The 24,562-nt window shown below is 37.4% G+C and overlaps 1 protein-coding gene across 10 annotated transcripts in view; it reads right to left on the bottom strand.

Moving 5' to 3' along the window:
* The window catches only part of SATB2 (SATB homeobox 2), a 252,372-nt gene that overhangs the window by 153,609 nt on the left and 74,201 nt on the right, over positions 1-24,562 (bottom strand). For 8 of the 10 annotated variants that reach the window (XM_027591193.2, XM_027591190.1, XM_027591187.1 and 5 more), the window contains one exon: positions 8,138-8,314. In XM_027591193.2, coding sequence (XP_027446994.1) covers positions 8,138-8,309 — 172 coding nt within the window. In that variant the 5' untranslated portion in view covers positions 8,310-8,314. Of the gene's footprint in view, positions 1-8,137; positions 8,315-14,517; positions 14,603-24,562 lie in introns of those variants that run through there. The other 2 variants (XM_027591194.1, XM_027591195.1) reach the window with 2 other exon arrangements.

The following is a 24,562-nucleotide window of genomic DNA, read 5'->3' on the forward strand; positions in this document are numbered from 1 at the left end:
TAGTTCTAGACTGAAACTGTTCTCCCTGTGTAGAATGCCTTCAAAAAGATGAGGTCCAGATAAACACTGACAAAATACCTCTCTGTTTTGATTAGAAGAATTTGGATCCCAGCAATCTTGTATGTTTTGAATAAATAGCTCTTTGAGTCTAAAAGTTATTATTTGAAGTGTTTTGCCCCCATGGGTGGAACCAAAACATCACTGCCCATGGGATGATGACATGGAATAATTTGGAAATGGTGAAGCTGATCACTAAGGAGTCAAATTATATTTTACTTCTGATAAAAACAGCTAATTCATGAATGGGAGCCAACTTCACAGTGATATACAAGGAAAAAAAATTTTCATGGATAAAGTTTAGTAAAAATGAACCTTAAAAATACCTGTTTTCACTGTCAACAAACAGTTACTGAATTCCTATAGACTTCACACTGTCCTATGTATCACTCTGTTTTGAGGGAACAAAATAGTTTCTAGTTCATAAGTCCAAATATAACGACTGAAGACAGTAAACTGGCACTTTTTAGAACTGCATATATTTCTCCAGGGTAATAAATAATACCGTCAATCCATTTGTTCAATCTTCCAACATTGACTAAATGCCTATCACAAGTCCCACCCTTTGTTCTAAAAAAAAATGAGTCTCTGAGAACACAAGAGTTTCACCAATAAAAAAGCCAACAACAAGCCTATTTTAAAAATGGAGACAACAGTAGACGGAGTGGCAAATAAATAGCTTTCTTTTAATGAAGCAAAGCAAGAATTTTCTGGAAATTTTAACCCATATTTTCCAACTGGTCACCTACTTCCAAAAACTAAAAAGAGTAATTCTTGAGTATTTTTCAAGAATAAAATTAACATTTAGTTATAAATTAGCACTAAACTTGTAAACAGATTTTATATGCATTTCTATTCTCCGAACCTCAGTATTCAATATTTCTGAGCTCAGAGGATCAAAAATCAACTAATAATCTACATACTAAACTTTTCTTGTGTTATTGAACTACCAAATGTAGGCTTCATGAAAGCAAGATTTTTTTCAGTTCTTTATCCCCAGAGCCTAGAATAATGACAGGAACATGGTAGGCATTTAATACTGCTTAATTAACTAATTTGAAAATCAGAATTGCTGAGGAATATGCTTTTATTTTCATATCAAGAATCATTTAGGCTTCGTAAGTAGGAACAGTATATTTGAATTACTCAACCTACTATAGACCTTCTATTTAGTTTTAGGAATTGGCTTCAATAGACAACAATTCTGTAAGATTTGTTTTTTTGTTTGTTTTTACTGAAGGCTGTCTCAGTTGCCTTGAAAAAGTATCTCTATGTATAATTTATCAGTACTGAATATATATAATCATTATCAAATAAATATAATCCTGGGGCGCCTGGGTGGCTCAGTCTGTTGAGCATCTGACTGATTTCAGCTCAGGTCGTGGTCTCAGGGTGGTGAGATTGAGCCCCACATAGACTGGGATTGGGATTCTTTCTCCTTCTCCCTCTGTGCCCCCCTGCCAACCTGCTCACACTCTTTCATAGCTAGCTAGCTAGCTAGAATCCTTATGTTAAGCAGCCACTCTAAAAGTCCTGCCTTTTAGGGTTTATGTCAAAGAGTAAGAAGCAAACATTAAATAAGAATTGACTCCTACCCCAACTCCCACTGATGATGGCTATCACAGAACAGTCCTGTGGTTAAGAACCCTGACTCTGGAGTTGGATCCCTGGGCTTCAGATCTCAGCTCTTCCACCCATAGCCCTGTGTGCCCAGGAAAGTTACTTCCCTTCGTTGTTTGCCTCAGTTTCTTCATCTCTGAAATGGGGGAACATATAACTTACTTCAAAAAGCTGTTGTGATATTTAAATGAATCAGTACATGCATATCTTTTAGAATAGTGCCTGCTATACTGTAACTGCTCAATTAATATTACCTAGCACTGTTAAAACTCTATGAAATCCCTTAGTTTATTTATACATCACAGGACTCATTAACGACTTACTCTTTTTTTCATCTTAAACTGAAAAAACAACAGAAGTACATCTGTATCGTGGACGAGTTTTCACACTTATGGATACATTAGGGACAAAGTGAATTACCTATCAAAATTTGGTAATAAGGTAGAAATATCAAATTCCCACTTATTAAGAAAATTCATGGAGAAAGTAGACTTTCATACTTATATATTCTTTCTGATTAGAAAAAGAACACAATCCCACTACCAGATAATCCCACCACCCACACTGATGACATCTGAATAGATTTCCTTTGTCTTTATTCTATGCATATATGTATAATATTATATAATTGAGACTGTATCTGGCACTCTTCTTGATTCACATAACATGGTATTAAATGTACTTTTGCGTCACTTTTTTAAAATATCATTTTAAATGATTGTGTAAATTTAATTATTCCAACATAAACAAGAAAAAATGATAATTAATACACCTTCTCTTCCATAATTTTTATATACTCATGAACCCAAAAATAACCAGCCAGAAAGAATTTTTGCTTATTTATTGCTCAGCATGTTTGTTTTTAAATAAAATTTTCTGGTCAAAACTAAATTTTACAATCTTAAGAAACAAGAACAAAGCTGTTCCTGATCTCAAACTATAGTACAAAGGCATAGTAAACAGTAAGGCACTGGCATAAAAACAGACACACAGATCACTGGAACAGAATAGAGAGACCAGAAATAAACCCATGCATATATGGTTAATTAATTTACAATAGAGAAGCTAAAAATATACATTGGAAAAAGCACAGTGTCTTCAATAAATGGTGTTGGGAAAACTGGACAGCTACATGCAAAAGAATGAAACTGGGCCACTACCTTACACCATACACAAAAATTAACTCAAAATGGATTAAAGACTTGAATGTAAAACTTGAAACCATAAAACTCCTAGAAGAAAATACATGCAGTAAGCTCCCTGACATAGGTCTTGGAGATGATGTTTTGGATCTGACACCAAAAGCAAAGGCAACAAAAGCAAAAATAAACGAGTGAGGCTACATCAAACTAAAAAGCTTCTGCACAGCAAAGGAAACCACTAACAAAATGAAAAGGCAACCTACTAAATGACAAAAAATATTTACAAATCATATATCTGATAAGGGGCCAATATCCCAAATACATAAAGAACTCATACAACTTAAAAGCAAAAATATAAACAATCTGATTGAAAAATGGACAGAGAACTTGAACATGCATTTTTCCAAAATCATACAGGCCAACGGGTACATGAAAAGATGCTCAATACCACTACTTATCAGGGAAATGCAAATCAAAACCACAATGAGATATCACCTGACACCTGTTAGAATGCATAGTATCAAAAAGACAAGAAATAACAAGTATTGGCAAGGATGTGGAGAAAAGGGAACACTTATGTACTGTTGGTGGGAATGTAAATTGGTACAGCCACTGTGAAAAACAGTATGGAGGTTCCTCAAAAAATTAAAAATAAGGGCACCTGGGTGGTTCAGTTGGTTAAGCAACTGCCTTCGGCTCAGGTCATGATCCCGGAGTCCCAGGATTGAGTCCCGCATCGGGCTCCCTGCTTGGCAAGGAGCCTGCTTCTCCCTCTGACCCTCTCCCCTCTCATGTACTCTCTCTCTCTCTCATCCTCACTCTCTCAAATAATAAATCATAAAAAAAAATTAAAAATAGAACTACCATAGATCCAGATATTTTACTTCTGGGTATTTACCAAAAAGGTAATACTAACACGAAAGAGAGAGAGAGAGAGAACGAACGAACTTGAAAAGATATAAACAGCCATGTTCACTGCAGCATTATTTATAAAGCCAAGACATGGAAACAATCTATGTGTCCATCAATGGATGAATGGATAAAGAAAATGTGGCACACACATGCACACACACAAATATTACTGAGCCATAAAAAAAGAAAGAAATCTTGTCATTTGTGACAACACGGATGGAACTTGAGGGCATTATGCTAAGTGAAGTAAGTCAAACAGAGAAGACAAATACCCTATGATCTCACTTCTAAGTGGAATCTTAAAAGAAAAAATTAAATTAAAAAAAACCAAGCTTCATAGGTACAGAGAATAGATGGGTGGTTGCCAGAGGTGGGGGTGAGGGTGGGCAAAATAGGTGAGGGAGTCAAAAGGTGCAAGCTTCCAGTTATAAAATAAATAAGTCCTCGGGATATAATAGACAGTATGGGGATTATGGTTAATAATACTGTATTGTATGTTTGAAAGTTGCTAAGAGAGTAAATCTTAAAAGTTCTCATGATAAGGAAAAAAAATTCTGCAACTATGTGTGGTGATGGATGTTAACTAGACTTATTGGGGTGACTATTTCACAATATACACAAATATCAAATCATTATGTTATATATCTAAAACTAATATGTTTATGTCAATTATGCCTCAAAAATATATATAAATAAAATTCTACAAGTTACTTTAAAATTTATAGGAAGCAGAGGAGAAATAAGATGCCCACTTACAAATTTAGTCAATTGTACACAGTGAGGACTCACGTTGCCATCACCGCCACCTCCCCAAATCCACCATCTACGTTAGCACCTATGAATAGCTACTTAATCAGTAGGATAAAGAACTCTCTCAATAACATGGAGAGATCCATAGTTATTACCAAAAGCTGTATGGAGCAGAACTGAAAGGATGAAAAGAAAAGAAGAAAGAAGAAAGGGAATGACCAAGTTTAATTTGGGGGAGTGGGTAGGGTTGCTACATAGCAATTTCCTAGGTTAGCATTCCTCTTTCAAAACCAGGAAGACTTTTGATTCAAAGATACGGACTCTTGGTCCATCATAAAATGTGCTTGCTACTCATTATCTCTTAGACTGCCTACTCTAGGAAAAGCAAAACGCCTGGTTATCTTTTGACTTTTTGCATATGTAAAACAGCAGGTCAAATGTATCCTGGATCTCTCGTCCTTGAGAATCACAGAGAGTTAATGGTGTGTGTCCTGGCAAATGGAGGGCTTGGCTCGGTTAGAAGCACCATGCCCATCACTTATGACAGTATTTTTTGCCCTTATCTTCTCTGGAGTCCCAATATGTGGCTTCAAATAAAGGTTACTATCAAAGGGGAGGGGGGAGAGTGTTGGAAATCCCTGACCTCCATTTTAGCGGAATTTCTTCATCCTTTAGAAGCAAATATTCTTTCTTAATAAAGTCTCTTAAGCTCACTTGGAGGGAATGTCCTCTCAAAAAAGAAATTGACTATCCCACACTCACAAAAGCATGGGTGCACTATCTTGTCATTAGGACCTGAGTATCACTCCAAAATAATGACATTGCTAATGTATTTTCTCTTTTCAAGGCAATTTCAATACCCTCCAAACTCTTTTCTGGGCATGTCAAAATAAAAAAAATCATGTTTCAAGAGCCTTAATTTTTAAAATAGGCTCAGGGTGCGAGGGTGGCTCAGTAAGTTAAGCACCCAACTCTTGATTTTAGCTCAGGTCATGATCTCAGGGTCGTGAGACCAAGCCCTGAGTCAGGCTCCACTCTGAACACGGAGCCTGCTTAGGATTTCCTCCCTCCCCCCTCTCCCACTGTCCCTCCCCCAACCCCATTCACGTGCTCTCCCTCTCTAGAATAAAGAAATAAATCTTTTATAAACAAACAAACAAACAAATAAATAAATATAGGCTCAAGCAACCCACTCTCCTTGCAGTTTAGTTCTGTCCAAGTTTCCCAACGTAGGAAGAAGTTCAGAAACGCTCAGTTTCTCTGCTGCAAATGGATTTGCTAGGTCACCCAATGACTTCCCCAACTTGGGGGAATTACCTAACCAATGAACAGACAAAATCAAAACAAAACAGAAAATCAGAACCATACAAACTCAGACTTGGAATATGCAGTCATATTTTGTTCTACCTCCTTTTCTAGCTTTCTCTCACTCTGCTGCTGCTTGTCCAGCACACAAATGACCAGTCTTATCATGCATTCTGTTTGGTCTATAATAAACATGCAGCGAATTGCCTATGTTTGATGATCTAAATGACAACAAAGATCTAATACATTCATTTCAAAATAAACAATTCCAAGTTTTTCCATGTACCCAAAACAGAGATCAGCAGCCTAATTTAAAACTAAGCAAACTGCATTTTTTCCCCTCTAAGATTACAGTACAGGACCTAGTACCAAAACCTTTGTTTACCTACAAAATAAAGTATTAACTGTGATCTAGAGTACCTTCAGAATGTTGATTCAACTTTTTAAAAGTGTAACATTCAGTATTTTTTAACCATGGTTTTCAAAAACTTTGGGGAAGCAAGTATTTGCTTTTGACTTTTCTCCTGTTTAATCCTCCACTGTAGACCATATCCCTTGCTACTGTATCTATCTCACCCTGGTGGGTAGAACTCTCAGTCCACATCACTAAATGGAACAGTGTGGCTCCCTAGTGCAAATTTCCTGAGAGCCCCTTCCCTGAGCATGTGCCAAGAATCAAATCTTGGCCACTTAGTGCTCTGTGCTCCACATGTGAGCTCACGGCGTGTTGAGCAACCGTGCTAACTGAGATGGATAGCCCTGTCAAACAGGAAGCTGGCACACCAGGATGCAAGCAGTGGGATACAATGACCTTTACATTCAGAAAAAAAAAATCCCTAAAATGGCATGAAAAGTTTATGGGGGGGAGGAGGAGGGATTCTTTTATTTCATTTAGGCACATAGCATAAAATAAAAGCAATGGTGCCCAGTATGCAATTTGCTCGGGATCAAATCTTGAATCCCTTACACAAGAAAGAAAGTCGTCAGAGAAAGGAAATGAATCATCCTTTATCACACTGCTTTGAAAGCAGTGGACTCGACAATTCAGCTGTTATTACTGCACCCGACAGGCCAAGCGCTCGGATTCAGACAGCGCTTGGACTCATAATGATCCATGGGGTTACTACCTGCCCTGGGAAAACATTCTTGACCTCTGGTTTCAGGTGGGTTGCTTTCTTGGTAGAATTAAAATCTAATTTAAATACTTAAACATTTTTTAAACAGTGATGATCTGCTTACAGAATCAGAGTCAAGGGCTTGGATATTAAATCCCATGTCCTCAGTCACCATATTTGTAACTTTGTATATATTGCTTAATCTCTCATAGTTTTCTTATCTGAATAAATGGAGACTCTGACTGACAATTCCTAGGAATTATATTTAGAGGGACTCATAAAAAAAGTTGCAAAAATCTGTGGCACATATACCAACATTAAGTAAGAATAATAATATAGAAAATTAATATATAAAACAAGACCTGGAAGTTACATATGTCTCTCCTTTGGTTATAACACATTATCATAAATTGTACAATTCAATCATTTCAGCTTAAATACAGTAACAATCATTCCATTAGGTCAATTTTTTTTTCATTTTTCAAGGTTTGGGGGATATTTTTATGTTATTTGTTTTGTCAATTCTTTGCCATGAAAGAACAATGGGCTATGCTTCAGAGTGAAGCCACACAAGCTCACAATGGGCTGGGCTCGCCAGTGCTGTACAATACACACGGAAATAATGATGCAATTTTAATATTTAATTAAATAGATAAAATGAATTGATCACAAAAACACTGAGATTTTTGTTGTTTTGTTTTGTTTTGTTTTGTTTGTTTTTTTTTACTGAATGGACTACCCTAAAACTACAGAGCAATTTTCAAAGATACAAAAGTTTTGTAAAATGCATCCATTTTTTTTGTATTTAATTAAAAGCTGATTATAAAGTGCAGAAGCTGCAGGCCTAAAAGCAATAAATAAATTTAGAAAACTGAAAGCTTATAAATCCTGTACTGAAGTTTGGATAAGTTAGGATCAAACATCTCCGCACTCTGAGAACCCCACTTTAGGGACTTAGAGAGAATACCAGAGTTATCAATGCCAACAAAACTAAGATGATCACTTTAAAATGCAAGTTTATTTTGGTGGCTCTAGAGGTGCTGGTCAAATGCTTCCCAAAGCAACCAGAAAATTAGACGCCGCAAGAAACATTCTGCTATTCGCTGTTTGGAAAAGATGTTAAACCTGACCATTCTTCAACCCTTGTTTGGAAAATTATTTCAGGAAACACATTCTTCCTCAAATCATGACACACAGAGGCATGGGGAGAGGAGAGGAGGGGACACGCAGTACTACCTTGTGCCTGAGCGGCAGAGCTGTGGGAGTATCCCAGGGCCAGGAGCGCGGTCTCCACCAGCTGGCTAAAAAGCACATCTTTTCGAACCAGAACGAACTCTGCATGTTCTTCTCTGTTGTCATATTCAAGAGAGCCATCCAACTGCTCCACCACACAAAAGACAGGAATCATCAAACCTGAAGAGACAAAATTCAAGAGCAAAACACAAACATTACAAAGCAAATCTCAGTCACCGTGATGAGAAGGGAAGAGGCAGTTATAAAAGTTACTCATCTGTGATCGACAATGGTTTAGATTAAACAAGCCTCTTAGTTGGATGGGCCTAATGGGAAAGCTGTGGATTTTTTTTCCCCTTCCTTATTACTATCAGACTGCAGCAGAATTGCCCTGGGCAAAGGCAGAAGCCCTCAGATTCCAGTCATTAAAATGTGGAGTGTGCCCATCAGAGGTGTCCTGCCTGAGACCCTAACTCCAGAGCTGCCACAAAGCTGAGGTTAAGGTGATGACCTTCCAGACCCTCATAACCTTCATGTCTATGGTTTTGTCATTAACTATTAATCGGGACTAGCATTTCCAGATCAGATCTGCTTTTGTCTGGAAATGCTGTAAGATACCTAGTAGAGAGGCATATTTGATTTCGGGGCCTAAGTTATCAAGTGACTATGTCTAAGAAAGCCAATAGGAATTTTTTAACAGTCCCTCTTGTATCTTTTATCTAAGTCCCAGCAAACAGGTCATCAATTAGTCTGCAAATATCTTGCTCACGAAAATCTTAACTGACATTTAACTTATGTCAAAACACGCAACCAAATGTAAAACTTTGTCTTCTTTTAAATTATTATTTTACATATTAACACCAGTTACCACTATAAAGGGAATTATCTCCTCTTGTGTTTTCAGAGAAAAGAAGTAAACTACCCTAAAGAATAAAGCAAATTAGTCTAGTTGAAAATCTGTTGAAATCTGTTGTCACTGAAATATTTCTCTGCTTTGTATCAAAGTGTGAAAAGCTAAAAAATGTTTAATTCGCCAAAGATTTTTTTATAAACTGTTTTTTATTTTTAAAAAAGTCATACAGGCATTTAAATCTAAACATAGCCAAGGCATAAGAAGATCAAAGTTTTACCAACATACAAGTAATAAACATGGACTCTGCCCCATGTAATTCACACAAATTAGTATGTTATGGAATAAGATCTGTTCTGGGTCTTCTCTCTTCGTGCAAGAAAACCAAAAGTTATGAAGGACAGGTGGGCAAGCTGAGAGATGGGGGGAGGTGGACAATTAGTTGGTCATTGCTGAAGGCACTTTACAATAAAAATAAGACCTCTGTGTAAATGACCCATGGGACTTCTGCCTGTGAGACACAGACTACACAGGAGTTTTTCTAAAAGCCCCTCCCCTCTGCCTAGACCCTAGAAGCCTCCTGACTCACTCTCATCTGGAAAGCAGAAGGTGGGAGCAGACACCCTACAAACTACCAGGTCACAGATGCAGATTTTTGTTCTAAAGATAATACAATGGTGCAACTGGTTCCCATGTGCTAATTATTATTATTAAAGATAATAAGTATAGGGTGTAATTATTAAATGTAATCATTATTAACAATAATAATACTCATTAAGAATTGTTATCATTAAGGATCATGGTAATTATTATTAAGCCAGCACAACAGTCTAACAAGTCACACCATACCATTCCCCGGGACAACTACTGACTCCGTGTTCACTCTCAAGAACAATAAGGCAGCATTATTGTTTGTAGCAAATACACTATCTATGGTACAGATTTATAGAAAATAGGAAATAAGGGTGAAGCAGACTGTTTTAGACAAAGAAGGAAATTTAGCCTGGCCACATGGTGCCTTATAAAATATTTTTTAGAATTGTGACCAGTATTAGTCTATCAAACGCTTACTTACTTATGCCCAATTTATTCCCAAATGTAGGTAAGACATGAAATGAACACTATAAATTACATTGCCTCCAAATTATCTTTGTGCTCATTCATTTATCCAATTTTTATTCCCTGAACACCTATTGTGTGCCAGGTATCCCCTGTGGCTTCAGAGACACAAGTAAGAACAAGTCTGATGTGGCTCCTGCCCTCAATGCTGTTGAAGGTGCTGTAAAATCTTCCTAAGCAAGCATAATGGCATTTTATAGGACCTATCCATCAGAGTCCTTACCAGCAGGGAATAGCCCCCATTTAGACCTTTTAACTCTTACATACTGGTATATGATCTTTGTCCAAGGAAGCAGGTTGATTTCTACTTGTAATGATTTCAGCGTATGCACACATAGGGCCATGTAGTCAGTGGTGCCATAAGCTACTTCACCACTAATACCTATGTGTACATAAGTTTCAATGCTGAAAATCCATGTGCAGTTCCTAATGTCAACATCTGAGTGTCACACATCTGGGAATCACAGATAAGGCCTTTCAATGAATCCAGTTGCCTTCATAAGCTATCATGTATCCATTACTTAGGAACCATAAATCTTTTTCAAGTCTATAGTCAACTAAAAAAAAAAAAACCTAAGACCCTATTAATTTTTAAAAATAACAGTTCAGTGAGTAAGAAATGAAATACAACATTAAAGCACAAGGGTCTATACCATTCAGGAACTTATGTTTTGAAAGTGTCAGTTATCAAAATATTTCCTAAACAGTTTAGTCCAGTGATTAAAGAAAGCAATCGTTATCTGACATGAGAGCAATAACTCCTTCCAGTCAAAAAGCAAGCACCGATCCTTCACAGGCATCACCTACTTAAAAAGAAAAGAAAAGAGAAAAGGAAAGGAAAGAAAAGGCAAGGCAGAGAAAAGAACAGAAAGGAAAAGAAAAGGATTTTGAAGTCATTTATAAAATAAAACAATATTAACCAGAAGTGTATGACAATAGAATTTACTCTGAAAGCATATATATATGAGCTACTAAAAATAAACGGATTATATAAAGAAAAATGTACCTTTTTACTAGAATTTCATGAATCAAATTTCAAATTTCAATTATGAAATTTTTACAATGAAACACAATTTTTACAAAAGAAGAGGAAAAATAGGTGTGATTACTAGTGACAACAGCAAGAGAAATGAAAAATGGTAAAACAGTCCAGTTGGGGTCAAGTGTGAGGAAGAAGAAAATTAAGGCATAGGTTTTAAAAACTTAAAAACAGCAAATCCCTGGCAAATAAAACTATAAAAGGATGAGTAGGAATATATATCAAAAAAAGGCATTCCGTTTGGTCCCCCCTCCTCACTCTCTCCAGGCAAAAAAGAAAAAGAAAAAGAAAGAAAGGAAAAAAGAAAAGAAAAAAAAAGAAAAGAAAAGAAAGAAAGAAAGAAAGAAAAGAAAGAAAAAGAAAAAAGTGGCAGTAGATAAAAAGATAGCAAGAGTATTTGAAAAGCAATTCAAAAAATAAGAATGGGAAGAATTAAAAGGTAAGTTCCAATAAAAGAATAACAATGTAAAAATGAAATGTATTTACAACAAAATTTAGAAATGATCAAGAAAAAAAAAGAAAGAAACTCTTATTCTAGCCCTGTATCTGGAACTTATGACATTATTTTTCTTTTACTGTAGCACAGACCCATTTCCAGATGATCAAGTAGGGAACTTTGAACCTTTTGATTATAAGCCTCGCTAAGCTTTTTACAATTGTGGCAGGTTAAGCAGGTAGTTTTGTCTAAGGGACAGCACACAGTCCCAGCCATTTGCTAAGAATTAAGAGTTGTTCTGACAATTGGGATGAATGGTGAATTCTGTTGGCACTGAGGCAAAATGAGCAGGAGATTCCTTCCACTAGAAAAATGCATTTCCCAACTGTCATTAGATCCAATGCTCAAACTGTCATTTTCATTGTGACATTATTTCTGAAAAAGTGTGTATGATTATAAAGGCAACCTAATCTTCACCACGGCAGCCATGGGAATAGAGACAAATGGGAGATGGTCAAATGTGGTGGTGACTAGCTCTGCATAAGGAGGAAGGCAACTCTTGGATCAAATCCTGGCACTGTCATTCTTTACCTATTGTAGTGAGCTCGGGTAATTTATTTGACCTCTCAGAGGCTCAAATTCCTCCCAGGTAAGATGCAAATAATAATGTCTACATCACAGAGTTGCTGTGAGGATTAAACTCTGTGAAATAGTAGTCTGACAGTTCTCAAACAATGGAACCTATTTGTTTTTCTTTTTTTTCAAAATCAGTATTAATACCATTAATTAATACCATTAATACAGAGGAAAATAAGGAATCAATAACTTTTTTCAGTGTCCATAATCAATGCTCATGAAACTTACTAAAAAGCTTTTCTTCAGAATAAAAATGATACTCATAATCATTGAATTACTTAAGATGTTCAATGTGCCCCAAGCAAAAGGGTGAAAGTATTAAAAACACATTTTATACTCTAAAACTGCTTGCCCACTACGGTGGCTATTAGCCACATGTGGCAACTAAACACTTGAAATGTGACTAGTCCTGAATTGAGATGTGCTGTAAGTGTAAAATACACACTCAATTTCAATGATTTAATAGCAAAAAACAAATAAATATAGCATGAATAATTTTTAAAAATCAACCACAGGTAGAAATATCTTGGATGCACTGAGTTAAATAAAATATATTATCAAAATTAATTTCACCTATTTAACTTCTTTTAAATGAAGCTACTAGGAAATTTTAAATTATACATGTGGCCCATATTATATTTCTAGGAGAGCTGCTCTAAGCAACCTGCCTACACCAACATATACAATGGTTTTTCTGACACAGGATAAAGTCATCACAAACTGATAACTAAGACAATTGTGCAATTGTTTTGAGCATTTCTTGGATGCCCCTCAGTTATCTTTCCTCTGTGCTCCAGATCGTAGGAGACTTGAGGACAGATGTACTATTGGTTAAACTCCAAAATCTAACGTGACATCTCTGCATCATCAAGCAAAGCGTAGGCCATTGTTTTATTCCTAACTGTATTAATCCAACTTCTTTAATAAGGGAAAGGCTTTTTCCCCCCTTCCCTTCATTTTAAAGAACAGTTTTCAGGAAATGCCACAACACTGTCATGAAAGTGGCCCAAGGAACAAGAATCCTGTAATGCTCTGGATAGCTCACCTCAACAATGAAAGATGGAAGAAGGTCCAGCGGCTAGGGTCTAGAGAACCGGATTACACCGCTTTCCACCGTCGCACAAAACAAACCTGTCACTTGCATAGCACCTGCTAACTCACCACACACTCTAGCATACACCGTACCTTCATCTTTCTCCCCACCTTTACCCCATGAGAGGGTATCATTATTCTCATCCAGTAAATGAGGAAACACCATGGGAAAATAAGTAACATGCTCAAGAGAAGCACAAGGAGAACAGTTCAGGTTAGCCAACTCTAAACTCCAGGCACGCTGCTTTCTTGGGGATGGAAAACTACACCTGGAAACCCACACCCACAAAAATGCAAAGGCTTGGCCTTTTGGCAAAGGCCCCTTCACTGCTCGCAAAGTCCAATGGGTGACATGCATTGCTTAAAAGTAAATTCACCTTCTGACATGTGAGGCACTGTGCTAGGCACACAGAAGGAATCAAACACTGTCCCTGCCCTTTGGTCACTCATAGACAAAGAAAGGCTCAAATGAGTCATAGTGGAGGTGGAGGTGACAGTGGGCTCCAGCCGCCACCCCAATCCCTTTGTCTCCTGGGTCCACCCTCATTCTTGGACCTGCCCCCTGAATGACAGGAGCCAGTCTATGATAGGAGGCCAGCCTTTCTCCTCCTCCCTTTCCAAGGGCTCCTGAAACAGTCTATTTCCCAAAGGAAGGCAGCCACAGGGCCCACTCCCTTCCCTGAAGCTGGCAGTATATCTGGTTCTATCACCTGAGAAGGTCCCAGGGCTAATTGAAGATTACAAAGGCTTTAGGGCAGAGCCTCTCATATCTGTTCTTTGTATAAAACTGAACCTGGAGTAAAGCACCACACTTAGCAACCACCACAATCAATAAATCACAGAACCCTGAAACACTGAAACAAATTCTACCGTGTAAACCGAGAGTGAATACAGGGTCTACCGGGAGGACTGGGAGAGAAAAGAGTGAGGGGTGGCAACTATCTTTTCTTATTGCAAATTTATTAGAAGAACAAAACAAACTTCATTCTCTCTCCCCTCCCCCTTTTCCTCTCCATCTCTATCTTTCTATCACACACACACACACACACACACACACACACACACACACACACCCTGAGTCACATACAAGAAGTCACTTCAATATTAACCTTCAGTATTAGCCTCTAGCCACCCACCCTAAAACAATCAAGGCAAGTCTGAGCACTGAGATTGCAGAGAGAAACAAAAAGAAAGAATAGGGTGTCCCTCACCTCCTTCTTGGGGTCCCAGGCAAAATTTCAAGATGGATCAAGTAAATCTTTCTTACTCTGCTCTTTTCTGCCCCTGATGTCCTCTCCTAGGCACCCAATCTCCTGAGCTATGGTAACCAGAGGCTCCGCATTCCACCATTCCACTCCAACCTCCCATTCCCCCAGGGGCTGAGCTCAAAAATTCCACAGAGATTAATAGATAAAAAGATGCTACACTTTTGTTGTTGGAATGGTTTAGCAGTCCTTTAATCTTAGATATACTTTCATTGTAAAAGAAACTCATTGTATCCTATATTAACTTCTAATGGAAAGAATTTCACGTAATGCAATTAAAAAAAAAAAAAGTTTTCACCAGGCTTGGCGTGGCAGGAGAGCAAAAATATCTGGGGGCAAGGGAGCCATCCGCAGGTGGACTGGAGGTCCTCTAGGCTCCCCTCAACTGCTCCACTTTCAAAGTTTCTCTCTGACCCTTGCTCGCAAAAGGTTCTCTGAAGGATTAATTCATTTGTCTTAGTTGTTGGTTTTCTTTTTTAAGTCTTACTGCTGAGGAAGCAAGAGCTGACAGAGAGGGGCAACCTGTGTCATTCAAAGGGGGAGGAACACAGTTAATCCTACAATGATGGAGAAGGCAAAATTTGCTTAACAATTACTCTAAGGCATATTAAGTCATATATGCAGAAATGTTATTTCACGTTCATCCATGACCCAATTATTTGTAACTCAAGGTTACATCTCCAAATAAAGCTTCAACAATAACGCTCCTTAATGCCTCTCTCCCTTTAGGGAAGTAGGGTGGGGAGGTAAGATTATCAAGAAATACTTTACTCTCAGAATCCTGTCTAGTAAAACCAGACACTACCTTGCAGCCCCTGAGGCAGATCTTAACTTTGGAAGATAAGAACAAAAATAGGCCAGGGGTGGGGCAGATGCACGAACTCTAGTCCTCTCTTACTTAACACCCTAAAGGCTCAAACTGAGCTTCAAGTGGTAGGGAGAGGAGATGGGTTCTGGTCTTCCAGGCCTGTCCCCAGACTGAGAGATCACGATTCAACCTGAAGCCAGATCTGAAGGCTGCAGGATAAACTCCACGTCTCTCAATACTCCTCATTTATAGAAATGTGGTAGCAGGATCAAGTTGGCCAGGCCGTCTGCAAAACAGGACTTCATAGGCACACAGAAGGCACAGTGTGGCTACTTATCTAAACAAAAAAGCCTGAGCTACACCTGGGAACTGGGCCATAGCAAGCCTGACCCAAGGAACTAAATCCCCTGATGTCAGGAATGTCCAGTGAGAGTGAATGAGAGGCCTGCCTTTTCCTTCTCCAACATGGGCTGGACTTAGGTCTAAGTCTTCCTCACTCCCTCACTCACCGCTACAGCCCTGAGCCTGACTTACAGCAAGTCCAAAATAAATGTTGGTGCAGTTCAACAAAATGCTAATTCTAGCCAGACATTCAGAACCACCATGAAGAGGCGATGTCAGTTCTGGCTTTTTGCCGTTACTTCCCAGCTGAACTTGTCACATCACCATAGCCCACTGCATTGCATTCAGCATCAGCATACAAGAAGAGCTTTCTAAGAAACAATCCACACAAGTGGACCTGGGGGCTTGCTCCATGCTCTCCGGGGAACGTCCGCCAGACCACAGGGCTGCGTGCGACCACTGTGGACAGAAATTGTTGGTTTATCACCAGGAAGGTACCGCAGTCTATTGGTGTTAAGACTCAAGCAAGTGGCTAGCAGTACTATGCTCTGTGACCATATACATCCTGGAGCCCTAGGGGTCTGATCTGCAGTCCTATAGTGCCCATACTGGAAGACTGCAACATCTACATCTTTCCTAAATCAGACAGACAAAAATGTTTACTGACCCCGAAATTTAAAAAAAAAAAAATTTTAAGAAAAAAGTAGAATATGTAAGTTCAATTATCACAGAGGAGTTCAAACATGAAGTATCCCTTAGTTCAAAACTAAATGTTTGCGGTTCTTTTCACAGTGGGTTATCAATGCATATAGGAAGTCTTGAGACTCAATGGTTTGTTAAAATAACTACACCATAATTCATTAATGGTAAGATTTCTGTCCTTCGTTATGTAAAATTTTATTTTAGCGGTCTCTGAGAAGATAATTTTTCAGATCGTATTTAAGTGTAGATGTATGTGCCGCTCCCCTCATTCTCATTATCCTCTCTGGAAAAGCTAGTTGCAACTTAGAGTCCCAAAAGTCAGAAAAAGAGTCAATAAAAATTGTCTTTATATTAACATTTGCTTTATCATATCCAGTTTTGAGCTTTGCCTAAATGTGATTCTGTCTAATTTAACAATTAAAATAAAAAATCCTTGATTGATTTCTCCAGTGTAGTGTTAAGGAAAGGTTAACTGTACTGAGGTTCACTAGCAAGAAATTAATAAAGGAATCAAGCACTGGGCTCTCAATAAGACAAGACTACCCAGATTTCTAGTGGGAATATTTCACAACACAAGCATGTTTTCTTTGGGGAGTTTAACTCACCAAAATTATTAAAAATTGAGATCAAACACTGGTGCAAAGCCCCAAAGGAAATCATACTAGAGTGGAGAGATTTTTATCAAATAAAAACCTGAAAAGGTGAAGTTTTTAGAGTAAAAAATAAAAGGCTTTCTCCTTACAAAAGGAAATCCTACTCTCAAAACGGCAAAACAGGTAGGGATGTCTAATAGATGTGTAAAAATCATCACTGTGAAGTGAATGCAGATTTCACAAAGCCAAGCTTAGACAAGCAGCCATCAGGACTACAAGCCACTCTCATTCTCGTACCCAACAAATGCCTCCACTGATAGGTAAGAGCAAGCAAGCCCTTGAAAGGGCTGACACTAGAAGAAAAAGAAAAGAACAAGGAGAGAGCAAGAAAGTCAAAATCATAGTGTGTATTCTGCAGTTCCCTAAGGGTACACCGAGATCTCTCAATTGCAATACATAGGATATTATTATTGTGACTGAGATGAAGTTAATAAAACCCAGCCTTCAGACTGGGGAAACTCAGGTCCCCAATGATGGAATACTTGCCAGAAAAGATATTTTAAGTATATATGTACCTGTGCAATTTACAGCAATTACTTAAATAAGAAAAAGAGAACAGAGAAAACTCATATTTTCACTTTATGATTCTAATACATCCCCTTTGTAATGTATATAATTTCCAAGAGAGAATATTAAATTTAATATTAAAAAAAAACTAAAGAGATCACTTAAGCTACAGCATATAAATCCACTGAAAATCTTATTTTCATCCTTAATGTTATCCAAAGGATACTATCCAGCCACAGGAGGAATGTCATCCCGCTTTTAACTATCTTTGAAAAGCCTAAAGAAATTTATTTGTCTCCCGGGGGGGGGGGGGGGGGGGAAGAAGGATAAATCTTAATTGGAAAGATAATACAAGTTTCTACTTTCATTAAAACAAAAGGCCCTGGAAGAATACTGCACCTTTTTAAATCTGGGATGATCCCAGATATGGAACATCTCAATCTCAAAGATTCTACTTCTAGATTCCCTAGATTCCTAATTTCTTTAACTTTCTAACTTCTGAGCCACAAAATCAAGCATATTGATGTAGTTTCACCCACAAAGGGCCAGTTTCAAAACAGATCTAATCTCACAAGCTCAACACAAAATAACAGAAAAGACAAGCCTAAGGCTCTTTTTCAAACTCCACATTCAAGGAGAAAGTGGTTCCTTTTGGGGCGAACTGAGGGTTAGATGTGTGGGTGAGCTCCAGTGTGGCCACGGTGCCTTGCCCATCGTGGTGAGAGCGGCCCCTTCCTCTTCGCACCACCGCTGCCTGCGTCTACATAAAGACGATGAAAGAAACTGTACCTCACAGTTTCCATGAACATAAACGCATCTCTTTATTTTGTTAACAGAAGTAGGGTTCACAAAAGTGATGTTTTCAAAGAGCGAGCCTGTGTTTACTGTATATCTGAGAGGCTGGCAGCAAGAAAGACGATTTCGTGAGTTATGTCAAAGGGAGAAGAGGGTTGCACCTCAGAGGCTGTCCTTGGGTAAAGAGAACTGTCTCCCTCAAACTTGCTTTCAAGCTATACATCAATCTTCAATATAATTATGTTTGACAGAATATAAGCTCTTGGCAGTTAACTTGTTTACAATAAATGTTTAGTTTGGGTACATGGACTGTATTTCAGTTTTATAAATATCAAACACAAACCGACAACAGTCCCATTATGGGGCTGAGAATTATTTTGCTATAAATCTCTTTATTGGGGGGCCAAGGGAATTACTTTGCAGCTTGTTTTCCACTACCCACTTGGAACAGTGTGAAAAGAGGTACATTTATACTCTGACCCTGTGCTAATTGGAATTCTATACATTTCCATGGGAGAGCTTGCAGTATCAATCCTGAACACGCAGGTCGCCTCCCCCCTCCGCCCAAGGTTTCACCATGATGGCAAAAAAATACAAATGCAACAAAATGTTTCTTACCAAAGTCACGGCATTTTCGTATGGCTCTTATTCTCCTCAAAGTCTCCTGGGAACTAATGGCCATTTGTGACAGCATTGGCAGGCCTTCAATGGTAAGCTCTAGTTTGGGGGGGGTTTATAAGTTAGCTTTAAAAATGTGCTTAAGGCTCAAACTTACTATATGAACAGGACTGTAAATAGAGTGAGTTTTGCTGAATGTTACCTGGAGATTCATTTAGGAAGGAAAAAAAAAATCAGGATCACCTTAGTTACTCTTGCAAAGTACCTTTACTTGGGTCTTAAATGTGTTTAACTTACTTTCAGAGAATAATGTTCCTCTTATACCCCCTCAATAATAAAAGATGTTAGTCTTCTAAGACTACACCTGCCACATCTATGGCACAAAATCTTGTCTGAACGGAGCCTCAGAAGCTGAACGCTGCACAAAGCTTCAGGAGTACCCTGGCTTAGCCCCACTCTACTCCACGAGCTCTTTTCTCCTGGCATGCATCTTCACTAGCGTTCAGAATGCCTTCTAGTTTTCAGAGGGATGACAGTCCGTCATTGCAGGGTTGGTTTCCTCACTTGTTTTTAATTTCACCGTTATCTTGTAATCAGATCCCTATATAATATTTCAACTCCAACATGGTATTAACATACACAAAAGATCATTTTTAATTTTCCAAAATACTACTGGGATATTCTGTCACTTTATTATTTAAAAGTGAGATTCCAACTTCTTTCCCTCTGGTCAAGGTTATAATTTCAGGTGACATAAAATAAAGAATTTTTTGTCTCTCACCTTCTAATAAAGAAGGTAAGACACTGATTTGTAAGTCTCATGGGTCATCAAATTTGATTTTCTTTAAAATTTTACCACATGAGTTTCATACATGAGAGAGAGAAGAAAAATATTTTCATTGCATTATCAGCCTCACAGGTCTTGTTAATATCAAAAGCACTAGTTTACAATGTGAACTAATGGAAAATTGTTAAATTTACCTAAAATAATCAATCCTTTTTTTTTCTTAATTTAAATAAGCCCTTTTAAGACCTTGACTATTTAACTGCTATTTACTTGGGGAAGGGGAGACATGGAGAAGGTGACTGTACGAAAAAAAAAACTTTTTTTAATTGTACAACAAAAATTCCCTCCAAGGCAAAAAGACATTATGCCAAGTTCCACCCAGAATTAATGTTTAGGTTTAAATTATAAAGTCCAGAAAAAACGGAACCACTAATAGACCCTTAAAGCTCATGACATTCGTCACCACTGTTAGGTTATGTAAATGTTAAAACTGAAAAACCCTTTGCTGACAAAAGTATTTTAATGAAGGTGCTATTAAGTAGACTCTCTGAACTGATTTTAAAAAAAAAGAAAAGCCTTTTGAGCTGTTTGATATAAATTCCACTCTAAGGAGGATTATGCTTGGGACAGTTCTGGGATTAGGAGACCTAGGCCAGTAAGGGTTTACTGCCCATCTTATTCCTTTCACTTTACCATCCTCAGAAAGATTTTTAAATATTGAACCCAAGAAAATTCTTAGCTACAGATTAAAGAGATATTCTCCTCTAACTCTGTCAACAGAGTCCAACTTTGGGCTCCAAATGTCCTGATGGCCAACATTATTTGTGGCTTTAGGATCCCCACAATGAGCAGGGGTTAACTCCACTGTCTGGCTAACTCCACTGTCATCATCAAAGTTGCCAGGAGCTCACAGTTTCTATGAATAGAGTAAGAAATATAGCTCAGAGTGAAAGAAAACTAGCCACTGATTTTGGCTGCTGCCGGTCAGCTCACTCCAAGTTGCTGAAAGCTCCACTCTGGGGAATGAGGCCTGGAGGCTCAGCAATGCGAAGGATTATGGATTTAATAATGGCTCCAATGGCTTCCAATGGAGGCCAGAGCCTATGCATCTCAAGTGACAGTCTCTATGACCTGAGTGAATGTCAGTGATGTGCACACACGAAAACTCAGCGTCCCCCCAACCCTGTGTGTTCTGAGGAGAAATAAGGGCACTCATGATTCACCTTCAACTCCCTCTCTCCCCTTCAGCCTGGTTATAACGTCCAGAGGAGAAAGAACAGCAGGCCCAGGGATCACACCTAACCTTTACTAGGGAAAGTTTGTAGTAAGAGAAATATTCATTACTTTCGTCTTCCATTACACAGGTTAAAACAAAACAAAACAAAACAAAAAAAAAGAGGTAGTTATACCTCAGGTAGAATGAAGAAAATTTGATTTCCTTTCTCAAACATCATATGAAGACAAAAATCAATGAGCACTTTAATTGTCCCTTGAGCAACCACCTCCCAGGGGCTCCTCTCCCAACTTCCCAGGGAGGATCAAGAACCAAATGGTCTCTCCCAAAACTGATTTTAGCTAATAAGTGCAACAAAGTAAGTGAAAAGCATTTCAGTTATTCTGCATCCTCTCCAAGACTAAAAATTTGTACATTGTGTGACAGGTCCACCTCATTTTTCTTAATGATGTTTTTATTATTCTTTCACTCAATTAAAGCAGAAATGGATATTGCATCTTCTGACTGTGTAATTGTTATTGTAATCTGTTTTCGATCACTGCTTGGGAAATAGGTCCAAAACAACATAAACTCTCCACTGCCTCAGAAGGCAAGTCATTTTCTTTTACTACGATACTTAAAGAGACATTTATCATGCTGCTCTGTTAGCATCTTTGGATTATGATAAAAGAAAGTTCTTGTTCTGTTAACCAAAAAAATATAATGTTTTGAAAACACTACCATTTTAAAGAGTTTTGACATGAGTGCTTTTTCCTAATAAGCTATCAATTTTGCCTTTCCTTATACATACAAAGAACTGGAACAAATGCAATAAAAATATGCAATTTTAATATAGGGAATAATCAGGAAATTTGAAAATCAATCATATTCAGTTATAAAAGAACTGATACACTTGCTTGCCAGCCAAATAAAAAAACAAGTAAAAAAAATTGTTTTAAAGAAAGAGAAAGATATCTCTGCTGAACAGGATGAAATTAAAATTGTCTCTATGAAAAATGCAAATCACCTCTGTCAGATCTTAGTGCTTTGGAAAACATTTGCTCTAACTAGAGTCTCTATTAATTTTTTTTCCATATCTGTGCAAGTCTTCAACAAATAAAGTCACTGAGCTGCTGGGCACATTTCAGTAACTGTACAACCATCAGTGGGCACCAAACAGTTACTGTGGTGTGAAATGCATACTTTTTTTATAAGTGGTAGCTTGCAGTGTTTCCCCTGAACTTTTTAATCTCTGTTGTTATGTTAAATGCTATCATTTAATAACCCACTGTGCTAAGACAGAACTCCATTCCAATGATAAGACAACTAGTTAAGGAAAGATCCAAATTTGCCTTCTATCGTGAGCAACTAAAATGCAAATCTACTCCCCCCAGAGTTTTACTGTCCTAATGTGTCATAACCACAAATAAAGAACATTCTTACTACTACAATACAGCTGCCATAATTTGATGATAATTTTATTGCAAGGTTCAAATTCTTAAAATTTCTATTAATAGTCTTTTCTTCATTTTAAGCATTTGCCAAACTAGTAACTATAATAGTCACTAGTTTATTTTTAAAGTTTTAAAGGTACACACATCAATGAAAAATGGAAAAAATACATCCCATAAACCCCATTGCCATAATGATATATCTAAAGCACATTTATTCCATATTAAGTCATTTTTACCTAGTTCTTAAAAAATCTGTAATAAGTAAAACTGCAAATGGGAAGAAAAGATACAAGTTGTAGAAGACCATTTCTGATGTAGCCTTTCACTTCATTATACTGATTTTGCCACAATTTCAAAATCACTTGCTATTAAGCAGCAAAACAATTCTGCTAACTGAAAACAAAAAAAAATTACATAGAGTTCCATGCTTTTGAAAACTCCTGCATGGAACACTTTTACATAAATGCTGTGTAGCATGAGGTGCTTGTAGGGCTCGTTTCATGTAAAAGAAGAAAATAAATGTTTGGCTGATCACTGATAATAAGGGAACCAATGTGACTTCAGAAAATGGAAAAGAACACACTATAGAGGCTGCGTCTGTGCTTTTTTGGAAATCTGTAAGTACTCAACTGGCTTTTGTTTTAACTCATACCTCAATTCCACTCAGGGCCGTCTACTTGGACTCTGAAATATCTATCACATTACCCGTAAGTAGGAGGATGATGAATCCTTTGTATATAAAAATCCATTTTTAACACATAGACATTTTCAAACCTCTATTGCACTTTAAAATAAAAGGAATTCACAACTCTCTTTACTGGCACCCTAAATTAATGCTAGAGAGCAGTGGTGATTGGAAGTGAGACAGGCCCCATATAATCAAAGTCAGCAGAGGGAAATCACTCATTTTAAAATCACTATAAAGAAAAGAATGGAAGCTAAAAGGCAAACTCTCTCCATTTTTCGAGCTAAACATAAAGGTCTTCCACTTGAAACCATTTTCACTTCTTTCTTTCCTTTCTTTCTTTCTTTCTTTCTTTCTTTCTTTCAAAATAATGAGTTAAAATGTATGGGTTAGATCCAATATTTCACTGCTGTTCTTATTCTTGGGGAGTGGGGGGGGGGGGGGGGACAGGGACCGTGCTGCCAAAGCTTCTGAAAAGAGTTTGGGCTGCTAATTTTCCGTTCACAAAATCTAAATTCCCCTTATGCATCTCACACAACTCATGAAATAATATGAAACAGTATTATATCACTGCAAATTGAGACATTTTTATCAAAATAAAGAGTGATGATGCCAACATTTCATTTGTCATTTACCACTTGTCACTTTTCACTGACAAACTGTTACACATACAACTTTTGTCAAATGCTCCATCTTTAAATATGTTCCAAAATGCCATTGTACCTCAGCATTCATATAAGGATGATAGCAAAAAGTACTGTTACCACACATTAGTTACATAAGTTTATTTTTTAAAAAGCCTACTTATTAGATAAAAGAATATAAAGGACTTTTTGTTAATTTACATGCTATGTAGGATAAAGTTTGGCTTTCTGAAATAAGACAAATTATGAACATATTTTATGCACCTAATGTGAGATTATTAGTTATAAGAAACTTTTTTAATGGTGAAGAAATGGGTCATTTTTATCTCAACAGAAACCTAAATACTCTAAAAAGACCTAAAAAAATAATACAATTTGGAATTCACCTAGCCCTGTTATTGTCTTTTTTACATATGCATATAGAGTCTCTACACTGAATTCTTTTTAAAAAAGAAAAATAAAGGTTTTAAACTATTAAAGTAGAACCATCAAACTTGACTGCTTACCAGCTATACCTTGCCAGACATACCAAATAACTACCCTGTCTTGCCTGGAATAAAACTGATTTCCACATTCTTAAAATAATGCAAATTCACATTCCTAGATCTTTAATAAATGACAATAAGTCTGTTTATATATACATAAATATAATAACATATATACAAGATATCTAAGATGTACAGACGGATTCTACTAGTCACAACCCCCTGGGAAAGAATTATATTGCTTATTTTCTAGAGGGGTTAAAAAATAGATGCCTTAAGGGACATCTATGTAGTTCCA

The sequence above is a fragment of the Zalophus californianus genome, chromosome 3, assembly GCF_009762305.2.
Source record: "Zalophus californianus isolate mZalCal1 chromosome 3, mZalCal1.pri.v2, whole genome shotgun sequence".
Lineage (NCBI taxonomy): Eukaryota > Metazoa > Chordata > Mammalia > Carnivora > Otariidae > Zalophus > Zalophus californianus.